Source organism: Odocoileus virginianus, chromosome 11 (assembly GCF_023699985.2).
Source record: "Odocoileus virginianus isolate 20LAN1187 ecotype Illinois chromosome 11, Ovbor_1.2, whole genome shotgun sequence".
Lineage (NCBI taxonomy): Eukaryota > Metazoa > Chordata > Mammalia > Artiodactyla > Cervidae > Odocoileus > Odocoileus virginianus.
Window position 1 is genome coordinate 16,338,847 of NC_069684.1, and position 27,815 is coordinate 16,366,661.

The 27,815-nt window shown below is 45.8% G+C and overlaps 1 protein-coding gene across 7 annotated transcripts in view; it reads left to right on the forward strand.

Annotated features, from left to right (window-relative positions):
- The window catches only part of RGS8 (regulator of G protein signaling 8), a 72,852-nt gene that overhangs the window by 35,017 nt on the left and 10,020 nt on the right, over nucleotides 1-27,815 (forward strand). For 2 of the 7 annotated variants that reach the window (XM_070473969.1, XM_070473968.1), the window contains 4 exons: nucleotides 3,926-4,041; nucleotides 5,199-5,271; nucleotides 9,744-9,845; nucleotides 11,104-11,168. In XM_070473969.1, the coding sequence (XP_070330070.1) occupies nucleotides 5,252-5,271; nucleotides 9,744-9,845; nucleotides 11,104-11,168 (187 nt within the window). In that variant the 5' untranslated portion in view covers nucleotides 3,926-4,041; nucleotides 5,199-5,251. The other 5 variants (XM_070473967.1, XM_070473970.1, XM_070473966.1 and 2 more) reach the window with 5 other exon arrangements.

Here is a 27,815-nt window from a genome sequence, read left to right on the forward strand (position 1 = left end):
GACATTCAGAGAGCCTAGCTGAGGAATCAGGTTTGTGCTTGCATGCATGCATGTGTGTGTATGTGCACGCATGCACAGGCCTGAGTGTACAACGGGAAATGAGACTGGATAGGTAAATGGGACCAAATTATTGGAATATCAGGCAGGACAGGGAGTTAGCATGGAGCCCATTATACAGATGATCTGCTTTGTTGTTGCTGTTTAGTCACTCATTTGTGTCCCACTCTTTTGCAACCCCGTGGACTATAGCCTGCCAGGCTCCTCTGTCCATGGGATATTCCAGGCAAGAATACTGGAGTAGGTTGCTGTTTTCTTCTCCAGGGAATCTTCCTGACCCGGGGATCAAACCCATGTCTCCTGCACTGCAAGTGGATTCTTACCACTGAACAACTGGGGAATATTTGCTTTATGGATCTATTCAGTAGGTCACTCTTGTGGTAGTGGAGTGTGCCAGAAGGTTTGTGGGGAATGGGGGTGATGAAATAGGGACAGGAAGATCAATTATTTAGGGGAGGTGGAAGGAGGGCACGCATTGTGCTGGGTGCTGATAACCTCTGACATGGCAGCATCAATGGATGCGAGATGAGGAAATTCAGAAATAAATCAAAAATACAATGATAAGGTTTAGAATCAATTCAGCAGGAGGAATGGAGGGAAAGAAACCCCAGATACCTGCATTTATTATCTTGAGTGTCTGGAACAGAGTGATGTCATGAATGCACACAGGAGCCCAGCAAGAATGGTGGACTTGGAGGGGAAGGTGGTTGTTTTGGAGACAGTTGAGAGTCTGCAGGGTCTGAGAGGGGTGGGGCTGTCTAGAAGACCTCTTGAAATGCAGCGTGGAGCTCAAGAGAGCTAGGACCCAAGCCCTGATTCTGGAGAGAAGCTGTGCCAGGTGCTTGGGAGGATGGAGTTTCACAGAGGAGCAAGTGCAAAGAGGGACGATCATCAAGGTGCCCAGCAGCCAGAAGTGCCGAGAAGCCAGAAGAGCCAGAGGTGCCAAGAAGCCAGAGCAGGGCTTGCAATGATTGTTTTCCCAGGAAAAACCATGCGTCTCAACCTGAGATGCCGTCCTAAGCCTAGTTTTCAGCCAGCAGCTCAGGAGCTGTAAACAGAGACTAATCCAGAGTTCTACGTCCCTGGACCAGAGTCCAAGTAGCAAGTGCCTTTCTCATTAGACCTCCAGCCTGCTTGCCTTTTCCTATCTCTCTTCTTTGGGAAAGAAAACCATGCCAGGATACATATCCCCTCAGGTCAACTTAATTTCCCTCTCCTAAATTCTTTATACACCTGCCTCTATAGGAAGGAAGATAAGAGTCCTCCCTTAAAAAATTATTGACTTGTTTGACTGCACTGGGTTTTGGTTGTGGCATGCGGGATCTTTGGGGCTTTTCAGGTGGCGCTAGTGATAAAAAAATCCATCTGTCAATGCAGGAGACACCAGAGACGTGAGTTGGATCCCTGGGTCGGGAAGATCCCCTGGAGGAGGAAATGGCAACTCACTCCAGTATTCTTACCTGGAAAATTCCACAGACAGAGGAGTCTGGCGGGCTACAGTCCATGGGGTCGTCAGGAGTTGTTGGACACGACTGAGTATGCACACCCGCATCACTTGGGATCTTGAACCTGGGCCCGCTGCACTGGACTATCAGGGAAATCCCTAGAGTCCTCCCTTGGGAGGGACCTGTCCTAGGTCTGCGCTGCTCAGACTGGGGTGCTGTGAGCTTACTCCTTGGTGTTTAGGAGAGTTGGTAAAAAAATAAATAAATCAAAAGTTTGCAGTGCTTTTAATTTTCTTTTTATTCATGCTAGAATCATGTCTACACACCCTCATCCCTCTGCTCTTTATATTCCTGTTCTTTCTTTTAAAACTTTATTGTGTGGTTTCGCTCCTTAAACGTTTGGGTTGGCTTACTGACTTGCTGCGACTGTATTAATTCTCTCAAGGCTAATCGAAGATTCTGATGCCTGGTTAATATGGGTCAGCTTCCACTCGAGCCTTGGGTCCTGTACAACACTCCGCTGTCTCTTCAGGGCCTTTAAATCCTGGATGCTGGACTGTGCAGTGTAAGCCTTGGAGGAGGCCTCCAGCCCCCTGTGTCAGCACTAGTGGAGGGGGGCTCCCATGATGACCCTGCCTTTGTGTTCAGGTGAAAAGTGGAATAGGCTGGAGACACCGAGTTTGGTATCAGACACCCACCTCTGTTGCTTACAAATGGCTTTTCTCTGTTTTCCCATCTGTAAAACAGATGATAGAGACGTTGGTCTTGTAAATTTGTGTTAGTCACTCAGTTGTGTCCAGCTCTTTGCGACCCCATGGGCTATGGCCTGCCAGCATCCTCTGTCCATGGAATTCTCCAGGCAAGAATACTGGAGTGGGTTTCTATCCCCTTCTCCAGGGGATCTTCTGGACCTAGGGATGGAACCCAGGACTCCTGCATGAGGCAGATTCTTTACTGTCTGAGCCACCAGAGAAGCCTGTTAGGTTTTTGGTGACAGTTAAATAAGATAACAAAGTGCAATGTTTAGCACAGTGTCTGGCGCATACTAGTCAGTTCAGTCACTCCGTTATGTCGGACTCTTTGCGACCCCATGGACTGCAGCACGCCAGGCTTCCCTGTCCGTCGCCAACTCCCAGAACTTGCTCAGACTCGTTTCCATTGAGTCGCTGATGGCATCCAACCATCTCATCCTCTGTCATCCCCTTCTCCTCCTGCCTTCAATCTTTCCCAGCATCAGGGTCTTTCCCAGTGAATCAGTTCTTCGCATCAGGTGGCCAAAGTATCAGAGCTTCAGCTTCAGCATCAGTCCTTCCAATGAATATTCAGAACTGATTTCCTTTAGGATTGACTGGTTTGATCTCCTTGGAGTATGAAAGGAGTATGAACAGTATGAAAATGGCACATACTAAGTGCTCATTAAACACTAGCCCTGGATGAAGAATCCAGGGGTGGATCCACCTTATAGTATAATCTTACCTTGGATTAGGGAAGTGCTTATTGCTGGACTTTTATTCACCGGTTTATCTGTGTGCCTCTTTCTGATGGTACAGTTCACCAGGAAAATACCCAGAAGTGAATGATTCTCTTTACACTTTAATTCAAAATCCCAGTTTGCCTCGGGGTTCAAGACAGGAATTCGGAGGGCTAGAAAAGGCTCGTTTGTATCTCCTTTTATAACACGAAGTTCCCTTTACCTAACAGAGGGGCACTGTGGACATTTTCAGAGAGAGACTGTGAGTCACTGTGGAGGCAGCATCAGAATTTTTATTTCATCCTATCATCAGTGTGGTTGCGGCAGAGCCATTGTACTGCTAGGGGCCAGGCCATGCACCAACAGACCTGCCAGGAAAGACTGCGTTCTGGCATGACGTAGTAGAAAAAGCTCTGCTCTAAAAGTCATAAGGAAGCATGTTCTGGTCCTTGAAGTGCCTCTGACGTGTGGTGTCACTTTGAAAAAGGCAGGTCACCTTCTCTACCCTCAGTTCTCTGATCTGTGTCACAGGGATGATAATACTGTCTCTGACTGTGGCAAGGGGTTGTTAAGTGACAACGCACGACAATGCTTTCTACATTGTGAACGGTTCAACAAATAGAGTCCGGTATCTTTAGAATAAAAGCATCACTTTCCATAGTGATATCTGCTGATATCTCCAGTGAGTGCTGCATTCTGGGTTTCAGAAATGATTTGCAGCAAAGTCTAGGTGCACTGGGAGCTAGTTCCTGGGTGGGAGCAGGAGGCAGTGCCTTAGAGACCTGGAGTGGAATGAGGAGAAAGAAGGTAAGTAAACTTTATCCCAGGGCAACGGTTTGTAAACTTTAGCATACATTGGAATCACCCGGAAGACCGGCCCCATCCCCAGAGTCTCCCATTCTCTAGGTCTGGGGGTGGGGCCTAAGACTTTACATTTCGAACACATTCCCAGGTGATGCTGACACTGCTGGTCCAGGGACCACACTCGGAGAATTACTGTACTAGGGCAAGCAGGAAGAGAGAGTCCTCCTTGTGGAACTGAACCGGGCAGTGTGAAGATCCATGTGGGTAAGGCGATTTGAAAGAAAAAAAAAAAAAGACTGTAGAAGATAGAAAAATAGAGATAATGTGCGGATTGGGCAGAACAAAGGGAAAAGTCTCATTCCATGACAAATACAAGTCGGGGGAAGTTGCTAGGTGATGGATGAGGGAGAGGGGTGAATTTCCAGTGTAGGGAAACCCAGGTGAGAGGCAAGAGCATCGATTTGGAAATGTACAAGTCTGGGGAGGTGGAGATTTCTCATTAAGAAGTGAGGAGTGGTGTGGTTGGTTCTGGGGACTGGGATGGGTTGCGGGGGACGAACGCCGCTGTGGGGTAAGAGGGACAGCTGAGCTGTGGCAGAGGGGGGTAATTTCAGTGTTGTGTGGTGTGGCTTGGCAGTGTGGCACAATAGAAATTGGGAGAAAGGGGGTGGAATTTAGATGTGTGACCTGCCCCATAGCTTTCTTGCTCTCTGCATTTATCACATCACATCACACCCAGCAAGACAGCCCCCCCTCCTCCTGGTTCATTAGGAGATTTGATTCGGCTTGGCTCCTGCTGTCAGCAGCTGTCTGGGGGCAAAATCTCTATGCTCCCTGCTCCCTAAGCAGCAACCAGCCTCCAGCCAGCAGCAGAGCTCATTAGAAGACGCCCCCCACCCCCCACCCAGACCCTTGATTTTCAGCTCACTGGTGGTGGGAAAGAGTTAATGCCTCCAGCTTCGCTGCCCCCCTGGGCAGCCTCTGGGTGCCGAGGGAGGCAGCTCTGGGCTGTGGGAACTTCTCCCTGAGCTGCTTCGCTGCAGCCAGAGGAGCAGTGAAGCAGGTTAGTGAGGCTGAAGACGGAGATGCGGGAGGAATGCCAGGCGAGCTCCGCTCAGGGGCACCTCCTGCATCCTGCCAATAAGGATGGGCGTGCAGCCTGTGCCCGGGAGCTGAGCCGCCGCCCGCTGGGTGTAGGCTGCTTCAGTATTTACCGAATGTGACAAGCAGAGAGAAGAGCTTTCAGCGGGGCCGCTTGCTGCCCGGCTCAAGTGGTGGGAGGTGTGTTGTGCATGCAGGCGTGTGGATATGTGTGTGTGTATGTGTGTATGCGTGCGCAAGTGTGCCTCTGTGTTCATGCACACATGCCCTTCACCCGCCAAGGATTTGACTGCTAAGAGAAAGATCTACTCTTTCCCCAGAGCTCCTTACCTGCAGCCTCTCTGACCATCCCGTTGGCAAAGACCCGCAGGCCATGAGGACTGGTCAAAGACAGTGAGTATCGCTTGGGTTTCTCTCTTTCCTCTCCGGGGTGCCCGTGTGGGCTGATTGCATTATCCATATTTAATTAACCTGCCTCTCCATGCATATTGATTGCTTTCTTCCCGCTGAGGCTCTTAGTTCCTCTTCCCCTCTTTATAAATCTTTGCTCTTCGCTTTTAACCTTTTTTTTTCTTTCCCCTTGAGTATCCTCTCTTTCCAATATGTCTCAGCCTATCTGCCCCAGAGTCACCTGTAACTCGATGCCTTCTTATTAGGGCACATGGACCAAGGTACCATCACACCTTTGACCTTCCTGGGCTCTGGGTAACCCCAAACTCTTCTACAAATTGAGGATCAAGTAAGGAAGAGACCCCAGGTGCTGGGATGAATGAGAAAGGTGGAGTCAGGGTATCCTGTAAACTCTTATGTACTTGACTCTAAGCTGATATAAGGGGTGGTGGAGGGGTTTAAAGGGCAGTAGTGGCCAGTGTTGGACGAGGAAGAGAGAGAGGCAGATGTCTAAGCAGCCCTGGGAAGCCGGCATGGATGGTGGTGGGACTGGAAGAGCCTCAGGGCAGGAACGGGAGGCCAGGTGATGCTGTCCAGGTGACCTTGCCTGCTGTGAGTGTGGGTGGTAGTACCTGATTCTGCTCGGCCCCAAGCTAATAAAGGCTCCTGGCCTGGGCGTCCCCCTCCTCTGGGGCTCTAACCTACAAGTCAATGAAAACAAGGCTAAGATACCACAAGTAATGATTTCTGGTGACCCTTATGGCTGTGAAGGACTTTGATTTCCTGACTTCTGTGCAAGCAGGTATATGCACAGTTAGGGCACAGATTAAGGAAACATCCTTGATGTCAGGAACACAGCCCTCGCTCAGTCTCCTGCACACAAAGTCTAATCCGTCCCCCCCCCCCCCCAGTTTTAATAAAGTAATCTTTTAATTTGATTAATTATAGTAGTATGAGAGAAGGTATTTTTTTTTAAAGTATTGGTGAAATGTTCCCGGTGATATCAAAATAATTTAACCTGCGTAGATCTTGCTGGGCCCATATCTATCTAAATTAGGTTTCTTTGAAAATGGATTCTATGTTTGGTGTCAGGGTTCCCAGGGGAACCCTTAATGGATAGGCTGCTCTCCTCACGTGTTTCTTCCTATCAATTTCGTCTGTGGGAACAAAGGGTTTGACGCCCTGAGAGTGGGACCCCCAGGAGAAAGAGGGGGGTCAGTCAATCAGGCCTCTACCTGGAGACCCCCGTTTTCCTGCTGCGCTTCCTCCTTCAGGTCAGGGACAGGCCCGTCCCCAAACTGTCGAAGGTCAGGCAGTCTCCATCTAGGCTGGAGAGAGTGACTTGCATATTCATTTCTTCAGCCCGTGCCTGTGATCCCCGCCAAGGAGCAAACCTGAGTGGTGACAGTGCCTGATGAGCCTCCCTTGGAGTTCTTCCAACCTTCCTCCCGCTCACGCCCTCCCCGGGCTCCGGCACTCCCACCTCCGGGACAGGTCCCCTCAGAGGGAGGTGAGAAACAGCCAATCAAAGGATTCTGGAGCAGGCACTGACCCCTCCTCCCCCACCCAGGGCTGGCTGGTCACTTGGGCCCCACTCGAGTAAGACACAGAGAACAGTCATTTTGGGCTTGCGATGCCGTGACTTCCTCCCCAGGGAGGGGCTCGCGTCCCACTTTACGTTGATGGTCAGTAGCCGGGGAAGCAGGGACTCCTGACCAACAGGCAGCAATGTGAAGCCTCCCAACACCTGGTCCTCATCCACCCTGGTTGGTCACCCTTGATCAGGACAGGAGACATCCGTGGGGGATGGGGGTGTGTGGGGAGGTATTTTCTTGGCAGACAGTCACCTGCGAGGACTTGCAGTGCAGTCAGAGAGGGGCCCCCTCTGACAGCAGATTCTTTGATTCTAGGTGAGAGGACCTGAAAGGGTAAATCCCTGAGCCCTGCAGTCTTATCTCCCGCCCTGTCATCTCTGCACATCAGCCAGAGGGTTAACCATAAGTGGGCGCCCATATGGCCGCTTTACTGATGCCACGCAGGTAACTGATGCTAACATGTCTTCTCACCTTTCTTTTCTCTTTTTCCACCTTCCCACCTGCCCTGCTGTCTGAGCCAGCCCCAAACCTTCTAATCCTGTAGGTGGATCGCTGGCCTCCATTCCCCCCGCCTCCTGTGTGGACTGTGTTGTGTTTGCCTGAATGCTTCTTGCAGAGTTGGGGCCTTGCAAGCAGAACCTGCCTTAGTGCCAAGCCCTGCCCCATGGGATGGGACTCAGCGGGGTGGGACTGTGCATGAGCTTGTACTGAATCATTTAGGGGTCTCTCTGTGTTACTGGGATAGAGAAGAAAGATGAGGCACCTTTGTTTTTAAAGTAACCTTAACCTTTGACTCGCGCTTCTGCTCCTGTTATTTCTGACCTAATGAAAAGGTTAAGTTTCAATTAGACAAGATAGAAAGTCAGAACTATTTTGTCCCAAAGGATATTTTATGGAAGATTTTTGCAAACTATTTGGGAGACTCACCGTTGTCTTGGTAACAAGCAGCACCCTTTACACTGGCCCCTGCTAAACCTTGTTAGATGGCTTGCATGGATTTGCCATTTATTGAAATCCTCTTAATTGCTCTTTTGGGGGCATCGACCTGACTATTCACTGACTGATGTTTCTGAGGCACCGAGGAATGAGCCAACTCACTCTGAGTTGGTTCTGGCTTGTGGTGCAGCCTGGGCAGGACCTGCAGTTGAATTCATGGAATGTGATGATTCAAGGACCCTTAATCAGTTGCTCCATTAGCCTGGTGCTGGGACACCCTGTGATTTGTAAGAGCAAGTGGACATGACATGCTCACTGTCGAGGGAGAGAGAAGGGCTGTAGCCAGTGTTTTGAAAAGCAAGGAAATCGATGGCTGCACAGTGAGCCTAGCTGAGATGAGAGCTGGGGGCGCAGGATGTGCAGGAGAGGAGTTATTTCTGGGACCTTGGATGTTCTGGCCTTAAAAGGCTCCTTGGAGATGGGCTGTGCACGTGTTGTCCACCCCCGCCACAGGTAATACCATCCCCATAGACATTTGCTGGATGAGATTTCTATGAACAATGACCAGGGTCAGAGATGAAAGCCCATCTGAAGTAAAAGTGCTTAAATTGGATCTCACATCTCTGCCCAGATCCAGGATTTGTGAAAATGAGGAAGGGAAACCAGGATGGAAGAAGTTCCTTTTAACAAGGAGAATAACGTCTTCTTGGACTATTTCCACGGCAAATTGTCACCAGTGTGCACGTGGCGGTCCCCTTTTATCAGTCACTTTTAAGTCCTGCTCATCCCAAACTCCTCCCTCTTATCTTTGACCTCCATCCAAGGAGTGGTCACGGTTAGAGGTCAGGAGTCAATGAACTTAATCTCTCAGGAACCAGGGAGTAAATATTGTCAGCTTCATGGGCCATACATACAGTCTGTCCTCAACCACCCAACTGTGCCCTTATGTTCAAAAACAGCTTCAGACCATATATAAACAAGCAGGGTGTTTCCAATAAATAAAGTTCCAATAAAATTCTATTTACACAAACAGGTATCTCTCAGGGCCATAATTTTCCAATCTCAGCGAAAGGTCAAAGGGGGCTAATATTGAGAGTTAGAAAGAGATATTATCTTCGTTTCTCTTGGAGCTGTCACAACATATAACTGCAAAGTGTCTGGTCCTTAAGCAAATTAAAAATTGGAGAAATTTAAGCACGCATGTTAAAATTTTAAATATGTTGATTGAGATTAGTCAAAATACAAATAAGTGTATGAGAGCTTGGTTAAGTGAAATTGCTGACAGAGGGTACCCTGGTTCTTAGCTGCTGGTTGTACCCACTGCTTCTGCTTCCCACCTGCAGGCATCAGTCCTCACTGGCCTGTCGCCATTCATGCTTATCCTCAGGTTTGTGCAATGAATGGGAAAGACCTGAGGTGGAACTGACCTGCCCTGAAGGTCCCTACTTTGTCTGTGCTCTGAGATCCTGTGACAGGCATCACTGTACCACTCAAGCATCTCTCTGCTCTCCGTGTGGATATCACTGGGCCTTTGCAGTCAGGAGTTATTGCTGCTGCTGCTACTTTGCCCTCCTAGAGGGAGAGCAAAATGTGGATTGTTACTTTGTCATCACTGTATTTCCTTTCCCCACAGAGAATCCTAATTTAGAAATTCATCCAAGCTAATGACCTTCATTGACTTACCATCAACTTGCATGTCAGCTTTAAAAAGTGTTAAGCCTCTAGGGCTAGGGGACCTATTACTATTCCGGTCGTGAAGATAGGGAGTGAGTATTGCCCTTGATCCTCTTGGTGTTTCTCCTCTCCCTCATGAAATCTTCAGGGGCCACCTGGGGAAGGATGGGAGCGGGGCAGGGCTGGCTTCTGCCACAGCAGCTCCCCTTAGGGGGCTGACAGTTATTTTCATGACAGTTCCCCATCTTTCTGCCCCTGTGTTTGTTGCAGGAACAAAGGGATGAGGACTCGACTGGGATGCCTGTCTCACAAGTCTGACTCTTGTAGTGATTTCACAGCCATTCTTCCTGACAAACCCAACCGTGCTCTAAAGTGAGTAATATGGCCACACTGCATCCCCGGAGTGTCGGCCGTAGGATGCTCACGCTGGGACTATACAACTTCTTTGTTAGATGGCTGAAGAGATGAGCCGAATGACAATAACTTCCTGTCTCTTGGCGGCTTCTTTTCTATCTTTGAACACGAATGAAAGAATGTTATTTTCCTTTTCAAAGCGTATGGCTTTAAAATTCAGAATAGGGACCCTCCTTTTTCTCCTAAGAAAGCCAGATTAGGCACCACTCTTATAAAGCTGCAGTGAAGAATACTTCTTTGTTCTACTTAATTGTCAACCTGAGCTTCTCAGTTTGGAAACACTCAAATCTACTCTTAAAAATCTGCTTAGGTTGAGATGATCTGGTTTCAGTGCCTGTTCTCTGTGCAGGCCCTGTCTTAAGTGATGTCACAGATGGGACCTTGTTTAACCCTCATGGGGTTCTGTGATGGGTGCCGTTATCCCCATTAAAGAGGTAAGGAAACAAAGGTGACAGGAAGAGATGCAGTCAGGAACTCAGCCTCATTGTTTTGTTTCCAAGTCCAGCTTCTTTTCGTTGTGATTGTGATATGTTAATTAACTAATTTATTAAGTAGAGGTATAGTTGCTTTGGTGGTTCAGATGGTAAAGAGTCCACCTGCAATGCAGGAGACCAGGTTTGATCCCCGGGGCGTTAAGACCCCCTGGAGAAGGAAATGGCAACCCACTCCAGTATGCTTGCCTGAAGAATTCTATGGACAGAGGATTCTAGCGGGCTATAGTCCATGGGGTCACAAAGAGTTGGACATGACTGAGCAACTAACACTTTAACTTTCATAGTTGGTTTACAATGACATCTGATTTCTTATTTTTTTTAATTTTGCTTTTAATTTATTTTGGCTGCCCTGTGCAGCTTATGGGATCTTAGTTTCCCTTCCAGGGATTGAACCTGGGCTCTTGGGAATGAGAGCACCGAGTCCTAATCACTGGGTTGCCAAGGAATTCCCCTACAGGGGCATCTTTAAATGATGTACTTTCTTAGTTTTGCTTTTTAGACTGAAAGCCAACTTATTAAACTTACGGAATCCCAATTCTGAGATTCTTCTATCAGCTACTTAAGAATGTGTACATTTCTAGCGACAGGATTGCAGGAGTCCAAGTATGGTCTTCATTTGCCCTCCATTGTTTTGATTTGTTCTCATGAGCAAATCTCAGTGGTGGCTGAAGGAGAGGAGGTCATTGCAGAAAGATTCAAGACAGATGTTACTTCTTTCCTAGGAGACTATCCACAGAAGAAGCTACGAGGTGGGCGGATTCCTTTGATGTACTTCTCTCCCATAAGTGTAAGTAAAATTCATTCTTTATCATGTCTCGGCAAATCATTCATTTTGTAAAAAATGAACCCACCATGATCCAGGTACCGTGCCTGGTGTTCCAGACAGCTCCAGCCTCCACCTTCAGAGAGCCTGAAAACAGACAAGAAAACATAATTTAAACGCTCTGGGAAGAGGGCCCTTAATTTCTGTTTTCTGAGCTGAAAGTTTGGTCCCAAGAAGCCTTCATGTCTCAGCAACTTTAGCAAGAAAGAATTTGACTCAGAGAGTTGGAGTGATGGGTTCATTGGGATTTTGAAAGTTCATCGAAAGTCTAGATTCCATCCAGATCTTGCTTTATAAAATTAAATGACCTCCCCCCAAGTCACTGGAGATCCTGGGGTTACTCATCAGTCAAAAGAATATTTTGTGCATTTTGTTTTTGACTTGAGTTCGCAGAGATTTGAGTTTTCTTATCCCTCCTTATTTGGGGGATTTACTGCCCCAGCCGTATTATACCCTCAACTTGGCCTTAAGTTTTATTAGTACACACTTCTGATATCTCTCCTCTTCTGATTCCCCCTTTCCTCATCTCATATGCCTTCTGTTTGTCACAAAGACAGAAAGAGTTGTGCATTTTGCCATGAAGGAGGGGCATTTTGATGGCAGCCAGATTTTTCAGCTCTTGCTTTTTTCCTCATCGTAAGCAAGTCCAAGTTCATTGGGCTTCACGTCCTAGTGGCATGAAAAACATGAAAGTGGGAAAGCAGAGGTGAAGAAGACGGAGGGGTCTTTTGAGGAGAAAAGAGGGTTTTACACAGGCATTCAGTGCTCCCCGTAAATTCATCTTATTGGCATTAGGAATCCTGATTGATCTGGGAGCGGGAGGGAAGCTTTTGGCATGGAGAATGGAACATGATTTTGCACCGCAAAGTGAAGGGCATTGGCTGGTATATACTTGTGTTCTGGATCCTGACTCAGCTTGGCTACCAGAGAGTTGATGGCCTTGATGGGGTTGCTCAATCTTTAGAAGATGTCTTTAAAAGTGACTTTGCTTTCATCTAGAGGAGCAGTTCCTTCTAATTATATCCTTAGTCCTAATACTAATTAACAAATGCTTTTGAATAGATTTTAAAGTGAATTGCAAAGTTTAAGAATAAGCACATATTGTAACGAGTAATTTTGTGAGACAAATAGTCATTTTAGTGTTCTATGGATTACAGTTAGAAAGGAAAATAAAGCAGAGAAGATACAGCAAGTATAACATATGGCTGTAACCCCAAACAGCAAACTTCTGCGGTGAATTTGCCAAGGCAATGGCGTATGTGCGATAATACTTAGGATTTGACAGTAATGGTAGTTTTTTTTATGGGGCAATTCTGACTTATTTTCTGGAGTCACAATAGGCAGCTAAACAAGTGTCACTATCAATTTACGCCTTTTTTTCTGGCTGGATTTGATTCAAGGTCATCTTGAAGTTCGGTTTCTATTTCAGCCTCATGATTGACTCAGTTTAAGTCCCTGAGGCTGTTTCCTCATTCTTAAATGGGGATGGAAATACCTGTGTGCCACCTGTCACCCAGGTGTGAGAATCTTCACAAGAGGTCATCTTTTAGATGATTTTGGGGTTCTCTATGCAAAGGTGCTTTGTGAGAATAAGGTGGAATTTTTTTTAAGAATGGAATTTTAAAAGAATTTTTCTCAAATGAGAAATAAACGTGCCTTGAGAATAAGACTGCAAATTTTGCTGCCAATGATTAATAAGAAGCCTTTACAGACAGAGTTTATGGTACTAAAGTTAGTGGATGGATGCTCAGGGTATATTTGGATTGCTTCAGTGGTAAGACCCAGAGATTGAGAGGTTTAATTGTATTTGCTTGATTCAATGACTTTTAGAGCTAAAGATACTTGGTTCTGCTTCTGTCACAGATACTTTGGGTTTCCAGAAATGAAATAACAATTTTCTGAGAGGGAGATTCCACTAAGGGGTTACAAGCTGATACCAGATTGCCTCTTTGTTATTAAAAAAAAAAAAAAGATACAGAAATAGGCTTTTTGAACTTCGAAGTTCTGTGATCCTTCTTGGAATCTGATGTTCGTTTTTATTTTTTTTTACTACGGAAGTAAAAAGCCAATGGAGTGAATGTCTTTGAGAAGTAAGGGACTTTTATTTAGGGGCCTCTGGCAGAATTTCAAGGTTTTAAAACTTGAACACTTACTCCCCGTGAATCTGTGGAGCAGTCAGAGCCCAGCCTACCTCCAAGAGTGTTGGCAACTTTCTAAAAGTCTAATTAATTTGGGTTAGTATTATGACTCAATTAGGCCTGATTAAGCTTTTCCAAAGGGATTACATGTGTGCTGGTCTCTTAGGAAGGACAGCAGTTGATCAGAGGTGTACAGGAATTTAAACAACAAAATGTCCTAAAAAGAAAAGAGAATGACTGAATGGGCTCCAGGAACACTTGTGTTGGTCTAGAACACACTTGCTGGGAATTCTCCAGGCAGCTGTCCTCCCTGCATATTCTATTTCAGAAAATTCAGATAATTGTTCTTGTTCCCTTTCTCAATCACCAGAGCATCTCTGCCATCTTGCCCTGCCTGGATGTTTTCATTCTCTCTAAAAGGTGAACCGAGTCCTCATTATGGACAAAATCTATGCTAAGTTGCTGGTGGGCAGGGGGCTGCAAGATGAACCGGACTGTCCTTCCCTGGTGGAGAATGCAGCCTTCTGAGAAAACAGGCATGCCTACAGACAATACAAGATATAGGCATTGTGCTAAGACTCGGGGAGCAGGGAGGAATTCAAGATTTCAAATAGGATCTTGGCATCCAGTGTTCCTCTTAAATGCTACCTAGTCTGTGTTAGAGGTCCTTACCAATCCAGAGTAGAAGGGCTGCTTTTGGTTTAGAACAGGGGTCCCCAACCTTTTTGGCACCAGGGACTGGTTTCATGGAAGACAATTTTTCCACAGAACGGAGTGAAGGGGTTGGTGGATGGGTTGTTTTGGGTATGATTGAAGTCATTAAATTTTCTGTGCACTTTATTTCTATTATTATTATATCAGCTCCACCTCGGATCATCAGGCATTAGATCCCAGAGGTTGGGGACCCCTGGTTTAGAGCTTTGTTCCATTTAATTGGGGAGCATGTTTCTGCTCACACTGACTGGTAGTCAGACCTCTCAATTTTGACCCAGCTCTACTGCTAAATAGCTGGATGGCCTTGATAGAATCCTTCATTCTCTCAGAAGATCTGTTTCTTCATCTCTACAGTGAAGGATCTGGACTCAAGAGGACTGCATTGAGTTCTGCCCTGTTGTTCTAGGAGGCTGTCTATAGCAACCACCAGGATTGGCAATCATTTGTCACCTACGGCAGGTGGTTTGAGTCAGCACTGCCTGCAGGGTTATATAAAAGTGCTTTAGAGCTGAAATGGCTTGGGAAGGCAGAAGAGAGGTGAGGGGACCTGTGTTATGAAGCCTTCTCCCCTTGGCAGGATCCTGCTGGACAGGGATGTAACTCATGGGTTCAAATCTCAGGCAAAAAAAGAAAACAACTTTACTAAATTTTAAACCATAGAATAAAAAAAGCTGGAATGCAAATACTTGAAGCAGTTTTATTTCCAATTGCATTTGCTTACAAATGTAGTACAGAACTGAAAAAGCACCCGTGGCGGTCTAGGAGATAACTATTTGCTAAGTGCTCTTTTTTTTTAACTAACAAATGAAAAATGAAATTGAAATTGCTGATGGCTTCATTAGATAGAGAGGGATTTCTAATGTGCGTTAATTTGGCATCTTTTTCCTGTTCAACTGGTGACAATTAGACTTGGTGCCTGTGAGTGTGCACGTAGTCTGCCCCGGGGGGCTTGTGTGCGTGCACCCACCTCTGCAGTTCAGACCTGGGAGAATTTCCCAGCTTGTGGGAAATCTTTTCTGACAGCTTGCTGGAGAGTACAGAATTGTACGTCTCCTGCTTTTATTCCTCACGAGGTTCAGACATATGCTTGTTATTTGTCCAGCTTTTAGTAGGACATTCAGTCCTTAACCCTGAATTGATTCTCAAGCCTTCCCTCTGTCCCTCCCTTCCCCCCCCCCTTTTTTTTGACATAAAAGTTGAAATTCATTCCAGTTTTAAGGTGAAGGTGTAGACCACGTTCCTTTCCCCTTCCTCTCACTTCTTTCAGCCTGATCCCCCACCTGGATGACAGAGCACCCCACCCTGGGTCTCCTTTTGGTCCTTGTCCTGTTTCATTGTTTGCAGAGCATGAAGGGTCCAGACTGACCTGTCTCCACCAGGCCCAGGGAAAGCTAGCTTCATGGAATAGTATAATTGAAAGCTCTTTTACATGTGCGGAGTTAGTATTTGTCTCTGAGCAAAGGAGACCAGTAAAGAAGCTTTTAGTTTAATGAAAAGATTAGCCCCTTTAGGATAATGATTGAGATATAGAAAAATAATGATGTGACCTGGTCACATGGCACCCGAGCAGAAAACTCCAAACTAGCAGACACTAAAATGATCAGCTCACGAAATTCCACACTTGTTCATCCGAGTGGCCTTTAGCTCCAGAATGTACAGGTTAATAATCAGATTTCCATTTGTCACACAGTCCTCCCCTCATTCCTCTCCAAGCCCTAAGGTTCTAGAACAGTGTTACTCAAAGCGGGATCCATGGAAGGCCGCATCAGCAGAGGATGATTCGATGGGAGCTTGTGAGAAAGGCAAATTCTTGTGTCATGGCTCATACCTACTGAATCAGAATCTCTGCAAGTGGGGGCCTGCAATCTGTTTTTTCTCTATAATAGTGTGTGCTCAGTCATGTCCAACTCTTTGCAACCTGGTGGGACTATCGCCCACCAGCATCCCCTGTCCATGGAATTTTCCAGGCAAGAACGCTGGAGTGGGTTTCCATTTCCTCCTTCAGGGGATCTTCCCGACCCAGAGATGGAACCCACGTCTCTTGCATCTCCTGCACTGGCAGGCGGATTCTTTACCACCGTGACACCGGGGAAGCCCATTTTTTCTTTAGCCCCCTGGTAATGTTGACGTGCACTGAAGCTAGAGCAACACTGCTCTCAAATACAAGTAGGGAAAGCTATGAGCCTGGAACATCTTGGTAGGGCGGGTGGTCGGTGTTTTCCAAGACAAACACTAAAGACTGGACTTCAGTTCTCCAAAGCTCTCAGACAACACATCTGTTTAAAGGGGGCATCATCCGTGTATTGCAGAGTCCACGTATGTAGCAGGCATGGTAGAGGGTATTCATAGTAAATAAACGAATACGGCAGTTGTGCTTTCTGGATAAAGTGCGATAAAGGTTAGAAAGAGGTACTTGAGCTAAAGATGGATGGAAAAGAAACTTCTCTTCCTCCTTACCACCCTCTCTGCTGTTGTTTAGTCGTTAAGCTGTGTCTGACTCTTCTGTGACGCCATGGATTGTAGCCCACCGTGCTCCTCTGTGCATGGGGTTTCCTAGGCAAGAATACTGGAGTGAGTTGCCCTTTCCTTCTTCAGGGGGTCTTCCCAACCCAGGGATCAAACCCAGGTCTCCTGCATTGGCAGGTGGATTCCTTACTGCTGAGCCACCGGGGCAGCCTGCCATCCTCTCTACATTGCTATAGTTTTTACTTTTACCCACCCAGGAGTATGGGTGCACTTAGCCTTCAGAGAAGAAGTGCCAAGAATATATAAGGCAGCTATTAAAAGCTCACTGGAAAAGGTTTGAATGAAAGCAATTGGACACTCATTCTGTTGCTTACCAGCTGTGACCTTTGCTAAATTATGTAACCTCTATAAACCTCACTTTCCTCATCTATGAAAGGGGAATGCTTAGACTTACCTTGTAGAGTTGTGGCAAGTATTAAATGTGATTGGGAAATGCTATGCATGGTGCATAGTGGGGCTCCATGAAGGATAACTACTATTGTTTTTGATATAACCCAACATTGAATTCACTGAGAACACATGCATTTCATGACTCCTCTGTGCTAGAGATTGTGTAAGTTCCTTGATCCCATAGGGAGCTTGAGGTTGAACTCGGGGCATAGGATGTGGGTCATGGTAGTATCACCAGTGGGCTTATTTAGATTTCATAATATTTCCCTCCACTTGCCACTTGAGGTTTTGACATCCTTTGACATCCTTTCCTCATAGCATCTCAATTTCCTCTCATCCTCAATTTCCTTTAAATAACATTTATTAACAAAAGTATTGATTTTATTTTTAATTTTATTGGAGTATAATTGATTTGCAACATTGTGTTAATTTCTGGCATACAGTAAAGTGAATCAGTAATACATATGCATGTATCTATCCTCTTTTTAGATTCTTTTCCCATATAGACTATTAGAGAGTGTTGAGTGGATTTCCCTGTGCCACACAGTGGGTCCTTATTAATTATCTCTTTTATGTATAGTAGTGTGTATAGCAATCTGAGTCTCCCAATTTATCCCACCCCTCCTTACCTCCTGGTAACCATTTGTTTGTTTCCTACTTCTGTGACTCTAATTCTGTTTTGTGAGTAAGTTCATTTGTATCCATTTTAAAGATTCATATATAATTGATATTATGTGATTTGTCTTTGACTTACTTCACTCAGTATGACAGTCTTCAGGTCCATCCATGTTCCTGCAAATGGCATTATTTTGTTCTATTTTATGGCTGAGTAGTATTTATTGTACATATGTATCACATCTTCTTTAGCGGGAGGTAGTTTTTAAAAGCCCAGTAGGTGAATCTGCTATGTTTCCTTTTTGAGAGTCCTTGCAGTATTGTTATATCAAACCAGCTAGACAAGCATTCCCAAACACTTAATTTTTGAAATCTTCTAAGCTGTGGACTGTGTACACGGGATTTGACAATATTCCTCTTGTCTTTACAGTTATTTGTGGATGTTAAACTTTCACTCTATTTGGGGCACATCTCCTTTTTCACATCTTTAATTAAAAAAAATTCCTTGCTAATTTCTTATAATAGTTGCAGATACAGACTCTATTATGTTCTGTTACTTGACTCAGTTTCTGCTTGACAAAATAAGAAGGAACATTGGACCAGAAGTTTTAAGACCCAGGCTCTCCTTTCTCTTCTGTGACCACATCCTAGGAATAAGAAACTGTGCAACCCAGGGCCTCATCATTTCCTAGTGTTCAGTGTAGGGCTGGATCGTAGTATCTCCCATGTCCTTGCTGACTCAAAGACTCTAGCAACTAAGTCCTACTACTTGGTAATCTATCATCTTGCTATACATACACTAACAAAGTAGAGATCATTGAAGAAAATTACGTTAATCACAAGACTGAAGTACAATTAGCATGCTAATTGCTTGCCAATAAATGTCAAGAACCGGAAATAGTTTGTTCTCTAAATAATCTTCCTACCTAAATCTTCTTAGCCAAAGTTATTTGCTTTAAAACCTTCATTCTGTAGATAACATAAAAGGAAGGCTTTGATCCTGGTGCTATTCTCATCACAAATTTCAAATTAGTAAGCTTAGTTCTGAATCAAAGAGGTTTTGATTTGCCATTAGTGTTTGTATCCTAGATTTTATAAATATATATTCCTCTCCTCTCCTCTGTCTGACCTTGGACCCATGTGCCAGCTTATTTTTTCCAATTGGTCAGGGATGCAAGAGGACTCTGGTCTCTGAGACTACTACACTTTAGCAAACAGAAAGCTAAAAAAAAAAAAAAAAAAAAATCATTCTTGTGATCTTGTATTTTTCCAAGCCTGGGGACTGAGCTAGGCTGCAGCCCACCCCCAATGCCAGCTAAATCAGGACTCCTGGACCTTGAACTGTTACCTAAGCCCCCCTCCCCACCGCACCAGCTGCACTGATCATTCATAGTGACCCAGTTTCTTTTCTTATGTAAGCACCTGCATCAAAGAACTAGAGGGAGGATGCCGGCAGCAGGCAGCGTGTGTGGCCACGGGTGTGTTCTTGGAGATGCTGTGCATGCTCGGGAGGACGTCAAAATTCTGTCCCGTGTTCCAGGAATTCTGGTCACCAGCCTTTCCTTTCCTGCGACTTGATAGACACTAATTTCAAACATATCTGATGTCTTTAGAGCCTTGACTTCTTAGAAGGTCGTACAGAGAAAACCCAGTATGAAATGAAAAAAGAAAACGGTGGATCCTCCTGTTTCTCTCTTATTTTCATGAACTGTCTCTCGCTCATCATCTTTAAGTTACAAGGGTCATTTTTCTGTGTTTGGCATCTTTTTTTTTTAATTGGAGGATAATCACTTTACAATGTTGTATTGGTTTCTGCCATGCAACAAGGTGAATCAGCCATAAGTATACATCAGGCGTGTTATGTTCTGTCTTATGAGTCCTTAAACCAACAAAGTACGGGAATAATGGTCACAAACATGTATGGAGCAATCACTGTCTTGGTGTCAGACTCTGCGTGCTGTTTACACATATTAACAGTTTCACGGGGTAGGTACTATTAGCATCTGCATTTCACGGAGGAGAGAACTGAAGCTCAGAGAGGTCCAGTATCTTGCTCAAGGTCACACTTAATTAGTGTGTGTTGAGCCAGAGCACAGTCCCAGGCAGAACAGCTTCAGGACTCAGAAGTCACTCTTTCTGGCTGCCTGGAATCTTTGGGGGTGGTGAAGGGGGGACTCTATTTCCCTGGGTACTAGGGAGGGAACTGGGTCTGGGATGCCCCAGGGAGGGGTGGGTAAGGAGGGGTGGATGGTGCAAGGCTGGGGCGGGGGTGGCGGGAGGGCAGAGGAAGCACAGCTAATAAAGCAGGTCACTCTCAGAAGCCAGTGGAGGCTATGAGCCTTTCAGAGATGAAGCAGCATCTTGCATTTTAACCAACTGCAGTTTATGGACAAGCAGAAGGGACGGAGAGAGTCCTAGCAGAGAGAAGGGGAAAGATGGAAGGAGGATAAAAAAGGGATGGAAGACAGAAGAAATGGGGAAAAGGCAGGGAAAGATGCTGAGGAGTCAGGGAGAGGACCAGACAAAAGACTTGCTGGAAGGAGGTGGGAGGTGATAGAAGGGGGAGGAAAAGATGTAGATGGGAAGAAAAAACCCTGCTGTAGTCCCATATGCTTCCTTAGCTAGGTCAGAAGATCAGGAAAGGTGGGCCAGGTAGGAGACGAGTGGTCTGTACACAGCAGGGAAGGGGAGGGGCTCCTGCAGTCGTGGGGGTGGAGGGTCCACCTGCATCTCAGGTTCCTTTTTGCAGGATGAAATTTCTCTTGCACAGTGAACCTCCACCCTGCCTTGCTCAGAGCCGGCCCTGGGAATATAAAAGGGTGGGGATAGGTTGTGCTGAGAGGGGAGGGAAAGAAAAGGAGGAGGGCTGGGATCCCCAGGGTGGGTGCAGGCCTCTTTCAAAGACACTTTTCGGGGCATCTTTGCTGCAGTGCTGCTGTTCGGGTCCAGACCCTCCCAGGCCTTTCTCCCTTCCTTCCCCATCTCTCCTCGAGCTCTTCCCTCGGAATGCCAGGCAATTTTAAGGACCATATTTTGCTTTGGTTCCCCTCCCATGCCCTCTGAAGCCTCTGAAATGCAGGCAAACACATTTTGGATCAAGGCCACCTGAAAGGACGCTCTCTACAAGGTCACTCAACTGTGCTATGTGACGGTGTCCTGGGGCCGGGGTGCGGGAGTGTGACTATCTGCCAGTCCTCGCATCCTAGGACGGACACCTAGGGTGGATATTGGAGCTGTGGGAAAGAAGCGAGTTCGGACTGATTCCAGGTTATGCCTGGTACCTGGTAGCCTCTGTGGACAACACAGAGGAGGTGGTGGTGGTGGTTGTCTTGCCGGAGAATCCCCAGCTCTGTGGGCCAAATGGTGCCTTTGCCCTGGTGGGGCGTACTTTCATCATACTGTCCAATTTGGGGTTATTGTCCATCCCACCTTTGGAGGAAGTCATAATGTGGGACCCACCAATGGTCACCAGAGGACGACAGGCAGAGTGGGCTCTGAAGTCATGTAGATGTGTGTGTAAATCCACCTTCCACACCTCACAGGCCAAATGACCACAGTCATTTCACTTAAACTTAGAGATGTTAAGATATTTTCCCAAGATCTCACAATATTCGAACCTAGGCTGTCTGATCCCAGAGCCTCTGCCTTGATAACAGGCTTGGTGTAGAGGTTATGTGAGTTGATAAATGGACTGGACGCTGTAGAACTTGGCCTGGGGTAAGTTCTCGATGTGTGATGGTGAAGAGGAGGAGGATGGAAAGCGATCGACTGAGAGCTGTGTGTGATGCAGGCTGGTGATTGTGATGGGAGCCCAGGGCGGAGCACTAACCCTCCCTGGGAGAGTTCATCAAATCCACCACCCTCACTTACGGACCAGGGTGCCGAGGCTCGGTCAGGTTGAATGTGCTAATTACCATCGGCCTGCCTGTGACAGGAACTGGTGCTCTAGCTGAGACTGCAGAGCTCCCACCCTTGGTGGGATGGGCGGACTCACCTGGCTGCCTGACGATCTGCGTATGAGCCCACCATGCATTTTACTCCAAACCTCTCTCCCCACGGGGTCTGAGCTGCTGTAACTCCATTGGATTCTCCTGCCCAGGTGCATCCCTGTCTGTGTGTTGTTCTCAACTCCCATACCCTTCCGCCTCCCTTGGTGATTTTTTTCATCTTCTCTCCACCTCATCTGTTGTCTTCATTCCTGGAAATTTCATCACCACCGTGCTCTCCAGACCTCCTTGGCATGCACTGCAGTGCCTCTCCTCTCTAGTCATCACTGGCGCAGGCAGGCGTCCCTTGGGACCATCATCATGCAGAGCTGGGGACTGGACCACCAGCCACAGAAGAATGCTGGCTCTGCAGTTTGGCCTCCTTGCCACTTGCTAACCCTGCGACCTTCAGCAAGTTATTTAACTTCTCTAAGCTTCATCTTTCTCTGCTGTGAAATGAAGAAACTCTCAGGACCTATGCTGTTGATTTGCTAGGAATAGCAAATGCCATGAGGCACACAAAGCATTTGGTGCTGTGTCTGGCCCAAAACGCGAGCTCAATACAAATTGGCAGGAAAAAGAAATGCAAAAAGGCAAAATGGTTGTCTGAAGGGGCCTTATAAATAGCTGTGAAAAGAAGAGAAGTGAAAGGTAAAGGAGAAAAGGAAAGATATGCCCATTTGAATGCAGAGTTCCAAAGAATAGCAAGGAGACATAAGAAAGCCTTCCTCAGTGTTCAGTGCAAAGAAATAGAGGAAAACAATAGAATGGGAAAGACTAGAGATCTCTTCAAGAAATTTAGAGATACCAAGGGAACATTTCATGCAAAGATGGTCACAATAAAGGACAGAAATGGTATGGACCTAACAGAAGCAGAAGATATTAAGAGGTGGCAAGAATACACAGAAGAACTATTACAAAAAAGATCTTCACGACGCAGATAATCCCCATGGTGTGATCACTCTCCTAGAGCCAGACATCCTGGAATGCAAAGTCAAGTGGGCCTTAGGAAGCATCACTATGAACAAAGCTAGTGGAGGTGATGGAATTCCAGTTGAGCTATTTCAAATCCTAAAAGATGATGCTGTGAAAGTGCTGCACTCAATATGCCAGCAAATTTGGAAAAGCAGCAGTGACCACAGGACTGGAAAAGGTCAGCTTTCATTCCAATCCCATAGAAAGGCAATGCCAAAGAATGCTCAAACTACTGCACAATTGCACTCATCTCACATGCTAGTAAAGTAATGCTCAAAATTCTCCAAGCCAGGCTTCAGCAATACGTGAACTGTGAACTTCCAGATGTTCAAGCTGGTTTTAGAAAAGGCAGAGGAACCAGAGATCAAATTGCCAACATCCACTGGATCATCGACAAAGCAAGAGAGTTCCAGAAACACATCTATTTCTGCTTTATTGACTATGCCAAAGCCTTTGACTGTGTGGATCACAACAAACTGTGGAAAAATCTTAAAGAGATGGGAATATCAGACCACCTGACCTTCCTCTTGAGAAACCTGTATGCAGGTCAGGAAGCAACAGTTAGAACTAGACATGGAACAACAGACTGGTTCCAAATAGGGAAAGGAGTACATCAAGGCTGTATATTGTCACCCTGCTTATTTAACTTATATGCAGAGTACATCATATGAAGTGCCAGGCTAGATGAAGCACAAACTGGAATCAAGATTTCTGGGAGAAATAGCAATAACCTCAGGTTTGCAGACAACACCACCTTTATGGCAGAAAGTGAAGAAGAACTAAAGGGTCTCTTGATGAATGTGAAAGAGGAGAGTGAAAAAGTTGGGCTTAAAATTCAACATTCAGAAAACTAAGATTATGGCATCTGGTCCCATCACTTCATGGCAAATAAATGGGGAAACAATGGAAACAGTAAGAGACTTTATTTTTTTGGGCTCCAAAATCACTGCAGATGGTGACTGCAGCCATGAAATTAAAAGATGCTTGCTCCTTGGAAGAAACGTTATGACCAACCTAGACAGCACATTAAAAAGGGAGAGACATTACTTTGCCAACAAAGATCCGTCTAGTCAAAGCTATGGTTTTTCCAGTACTCATGTATAGATGAGAGAGTTGGACTATAAAGAAAGCTGAGCACTGAAGAATTGATGCTTTTGAACTGTGGTGTTGGAGAAGACTCTTGAGAGTCCCTTGGACAGCAAGGAGATCTAAACAGTCCATCCTAAAGGAAATCAGTCCTGAATATTCATTGGAAGGACTGATGCTGAAGCTGGAGCTCCAATACCTTGGCCACCTGATGGGAAGAACTGACTCATTGGAAAAGACCTTGATGCTGGGAAAGATTGAAGATGAGAGAAGGGGACGACAGAGTATAACATGGTTGGATGGCATCACCGACTCAACTCATGGACTCTGGGAGTTGGTGATGGACAGGGAGGCCTGGTGTGCTGCAGTCCATAGGGTCGCAAAGAGTTGGACATGGCTGAGGGACTGAACTGAATTGAACTGAGGGGTTATTTAAAAAATTCCTCCTCTAACTTCCAAAAATTTTTTTTCTTTTTAACCTTGTGCTTAGCCTCTTCCTTTTTAAGTGTCCCAACTGCTGGTTCCTTCCTGCTCTCCAGGTTTCAGCCTGGAGCTGATGCTCCTGTGCTTGAATGATGGGCACACCCCAAAACTATAAGGTCTTACTCCTTTCCCAGTGCATCATAACCTTCTCCAGGAACTGAGATCTAGGTCTTCACAGTGGTTTGCCTATTTTCTACCCGGTTCCTATTCTTTTTTCCAAAGTAGCTGTTCTAAAGTCTTTCTACTCTCATCAGCATTCCCATCTCAGCACACACTGCACTTTTAATTATTCAGTTGATTTTTTTTATTATTTATTTACTTGTTTATTTTTGGCTACTCTGTGTCTTCGTTGCTCTGAGCAGGGGCTACTCTTCATTACAGTGTCCAGGCTTCTCATTGCAGTGGCTTCTCTTGGTGGAGAGCTTGGCGTCCGGAGTGTAGGCTTCAGTAGTTGCAGTGAACAGGCTTTGTTGCCCCAAGGCATGTGGAATTTTCCAGAACCAGGGATGGAACTCGTGTCCCCTGCATTGTCAGGGAGACTCTCAATCACTGGACCACCAGGGAAGGCCCTCAATTAATTATTTGAAACAATTGCTTAGTGTCTGTTACACTAGACTAACTTGGAGTTTTGTGAGGTTGTGCCTTTATCTGATTTGATTCTACAGTATCTCCAAAATCTAGCACATGGAGGCAGACCACCTGCAGGGCTTTCCCCCCGAATTAAGAAGAAGATCAAGGCTGTTCAAATTGATGCATCCCAAATATGTCCCTCCCTGAACTGTTTATCTCCTTCGACCCCTGCCCCTCTTTCTCCACTTTTGACTCTTAGGAAGTTAAGTTCTTCCACTTCTTGATCCTTTTCCTTCTCTAGAATTTGCTTTTACCAGATACTATGCTTTTCCCCTTTAATTGTTTTCTTCCCTTGCTCTTCTTTTCCTTCTGCCTGCAAACACATCTGGAAAGATCCTGCTTTGGAGCCATATGGACGGTAGGGAAACTTGGCTGTTCTTACCAATTGTGACTGGGAAGTTCCATCTGACTTCCGTATGTTTTAATGTGGAAAATTGAGAGTGGGTCACTTGTGCTATCTAGGGGTCAGCACTGCTGTGAAAGTACACTGATCTGCTGTGTGTAAAATCTCTAGCTCAAAGCGTGGTGTGGAGGAAATAGATAAAACTCTGCCACAGATCCTATATAAGTAAGTAAGAAACATATCTTCAGTTCCTACCACTTTTCCAGCTAACATCAGATAGGACCTCCTTCTGTATCCTGTGCCCAAACTACAGACTTCCCTGCATCCACACACAACTTTTCCTCTTTCTCTCTGTCATGACATTGTTCTCTGGCTTTTCTCCTGCCTTCCTGGAGACAACATTTTATCAATTAAACACTTTCTTTAAAAACATTATTTATTTAGATTGCATTAGTTGCAGCACATGGGATTTTCATTGTGGTATGTGGGCATCTCCTTAGTTGCGGCATGTGGAATCTTAAGTTCCCTGACCAGGGGTTGAATCCATGTCTCCTGCACTGGAAGATGGATTCTTAAACACTGGGCCACCAGGGATGTCCCCTCAATTAAACTCTTTCTTTTCGTTAGCTTAAATTCCTCCTGCTCAACAAGTATTTTCCAGCCAGATCAACATTTAATCATACCCAAGGCTATCTGGGAGAAGGAAATGGCAACCCACTCCAGTATTCTTGCCTGGGAAATCCCATGGACAGAGGAACCTGGAGGGCTACAGTCCATGGGGGTCTCAAGAGTCAAACATGACTTAGCGACTAAACCACCACCAAGGCTATCTTACAAAAACCCCAACAGACACACAGACACACATACACACACACACCCCAGAGTTCTTTCCTGACTTCCTGTTTCTCTCCAGCTATGCTCTCTGATCTCTCTACTCCCTTTCTTGGAAGAGGCATCTAAATTTATTGTTTCAACTTCCTCCCCTCTCACTCACCCCATACTTAACCACAGTATGACTAGGGCTCTCATCACACCACTGTCCCCGTTCCTGCCAATGGTTGCTGAATCTTGCTGGTGAGTCTAACAACCACTGCTTCTCATATCATATCTAGCTTGATCTCTGGGTAGCACTGGACATGGTGGCTACCTTCTCCCTGAAATGTTGACTCCCCAGGTCTTTTGGAGGGCTGTGTCATCCTTCTGTTACCAAGTGCAAGTTTGCTCTGCGCATCGCATGACAGGCCAATGAACCTGAGAGACAGGGGTTGAGGCAAGGAAGAGATTTTAACTGGGGAGCTGGCTGACAGAGAAGATGGCAGGCTAGCACCTCAAAATGTCCATCTTATCATGGGGCCTGGAAGCCAGGCTCCTTTATAGATCAGAGATGGGGGAAGGTAAGGAAGCTAAGCAGAAAGTCCATTAATCTTGCAAACATCTCCCAGAAATGCAAGCTTCAGGCAGGGGATGTGTTCATTTCTTCCTTCCTGCCCTCCACAGGTGGACAAGGTTCTGAACAAAGGCACTTTAGTTTGAACAATCAGGCAGAAGGGCAGGATTCTCCGAGGCAGGCCATTCTGTATGGTTATAATAATAAAAGCAACAAAAAGCAAGTCAAGGAAACAGTTCCAATGTGGAATCAGAACTGGCTTCTTCTCTGCAACACTTCTCTCTCTGACTCTTTCACAGGCCTCTTGGTGTATGTGTATCTTCTAAGTAGGCTCAATCATTTTAGCATTCTTATTAGTAGTAAACATTAGTCTTAACTATTTCTGGTTACTCTAACGACGTTTCTTAACTGTAGGCCTCTGCTTGTGTGACTCACCTTTCCTGCCCGTCTCTTCTCCTTCTTCCCCTCCTGCTTTCACTTAACTTCCTTCTCAGCTTCACATCTCAGCCTAGAAGCTTCTTCCTCCTGCAAGACTTCCCTCTTTTCCTCAGCTCTGGCGCAGGCACCCTTCCTGGGTGCTTTCACAGCAACCTACGCTTTCCCTATCATATCACTTATCATCTATACCATAATTACCATAATTATGGTATCTTGGCTCAAATTGCTTTTTTACTGTAAGTTCTATGAACACTTAACTGTGTCTGTGTTTTCTGCCCAGGCTCCTAGCAGAACGCCTGGGTTGCATAATGGGTGCAAGAAGAAATGAATGAATGAGTAGAGATGGTGTTACTGCTGTATTAGATTGGAAGTTAACCTGTCTTATATTTTTTAACGCTGTGTGTTATTACTTGTGTGAACTCAGTCTAGCCCCTTCTCCAAGCCTCCATTTCCTCATCGATAAAGTGGGGAGAAGTAAAGCAATGATCCTGAGAGTACTTTGCTAGTGTTATCTCCCTTAAGCCACACAAAGACCCAGCAAAGCTGAGCTCTGATGCAAGGAGATAAGGTCTGTACCTTGGGTAGCGTGAGGCCAGACAGTTTCCTTGGGAGGGCGATTCTCACTGATACCATTGAGGAAGGCAGAGAGGTAATTTTCTTTATCTCTGCTTGCTCACAAGCACCTGTTCTTTGCTTGATGAAAAGCAAAACAAAATCTAACACGAGTCACAAACTTCAATTCGAAGAATTTAGCCTCTTCTCGTTTAAAAACAACAGGCTCTTGAGAGACTAGCATTGACCTATATACGCTACCATATGTAAAATGGCTAGAAGGAACAGGCTGTATAGCACAGGGAACTTGGGGCTCTGTGATGACCTAGGGGGTGGGATGGGAGTGGG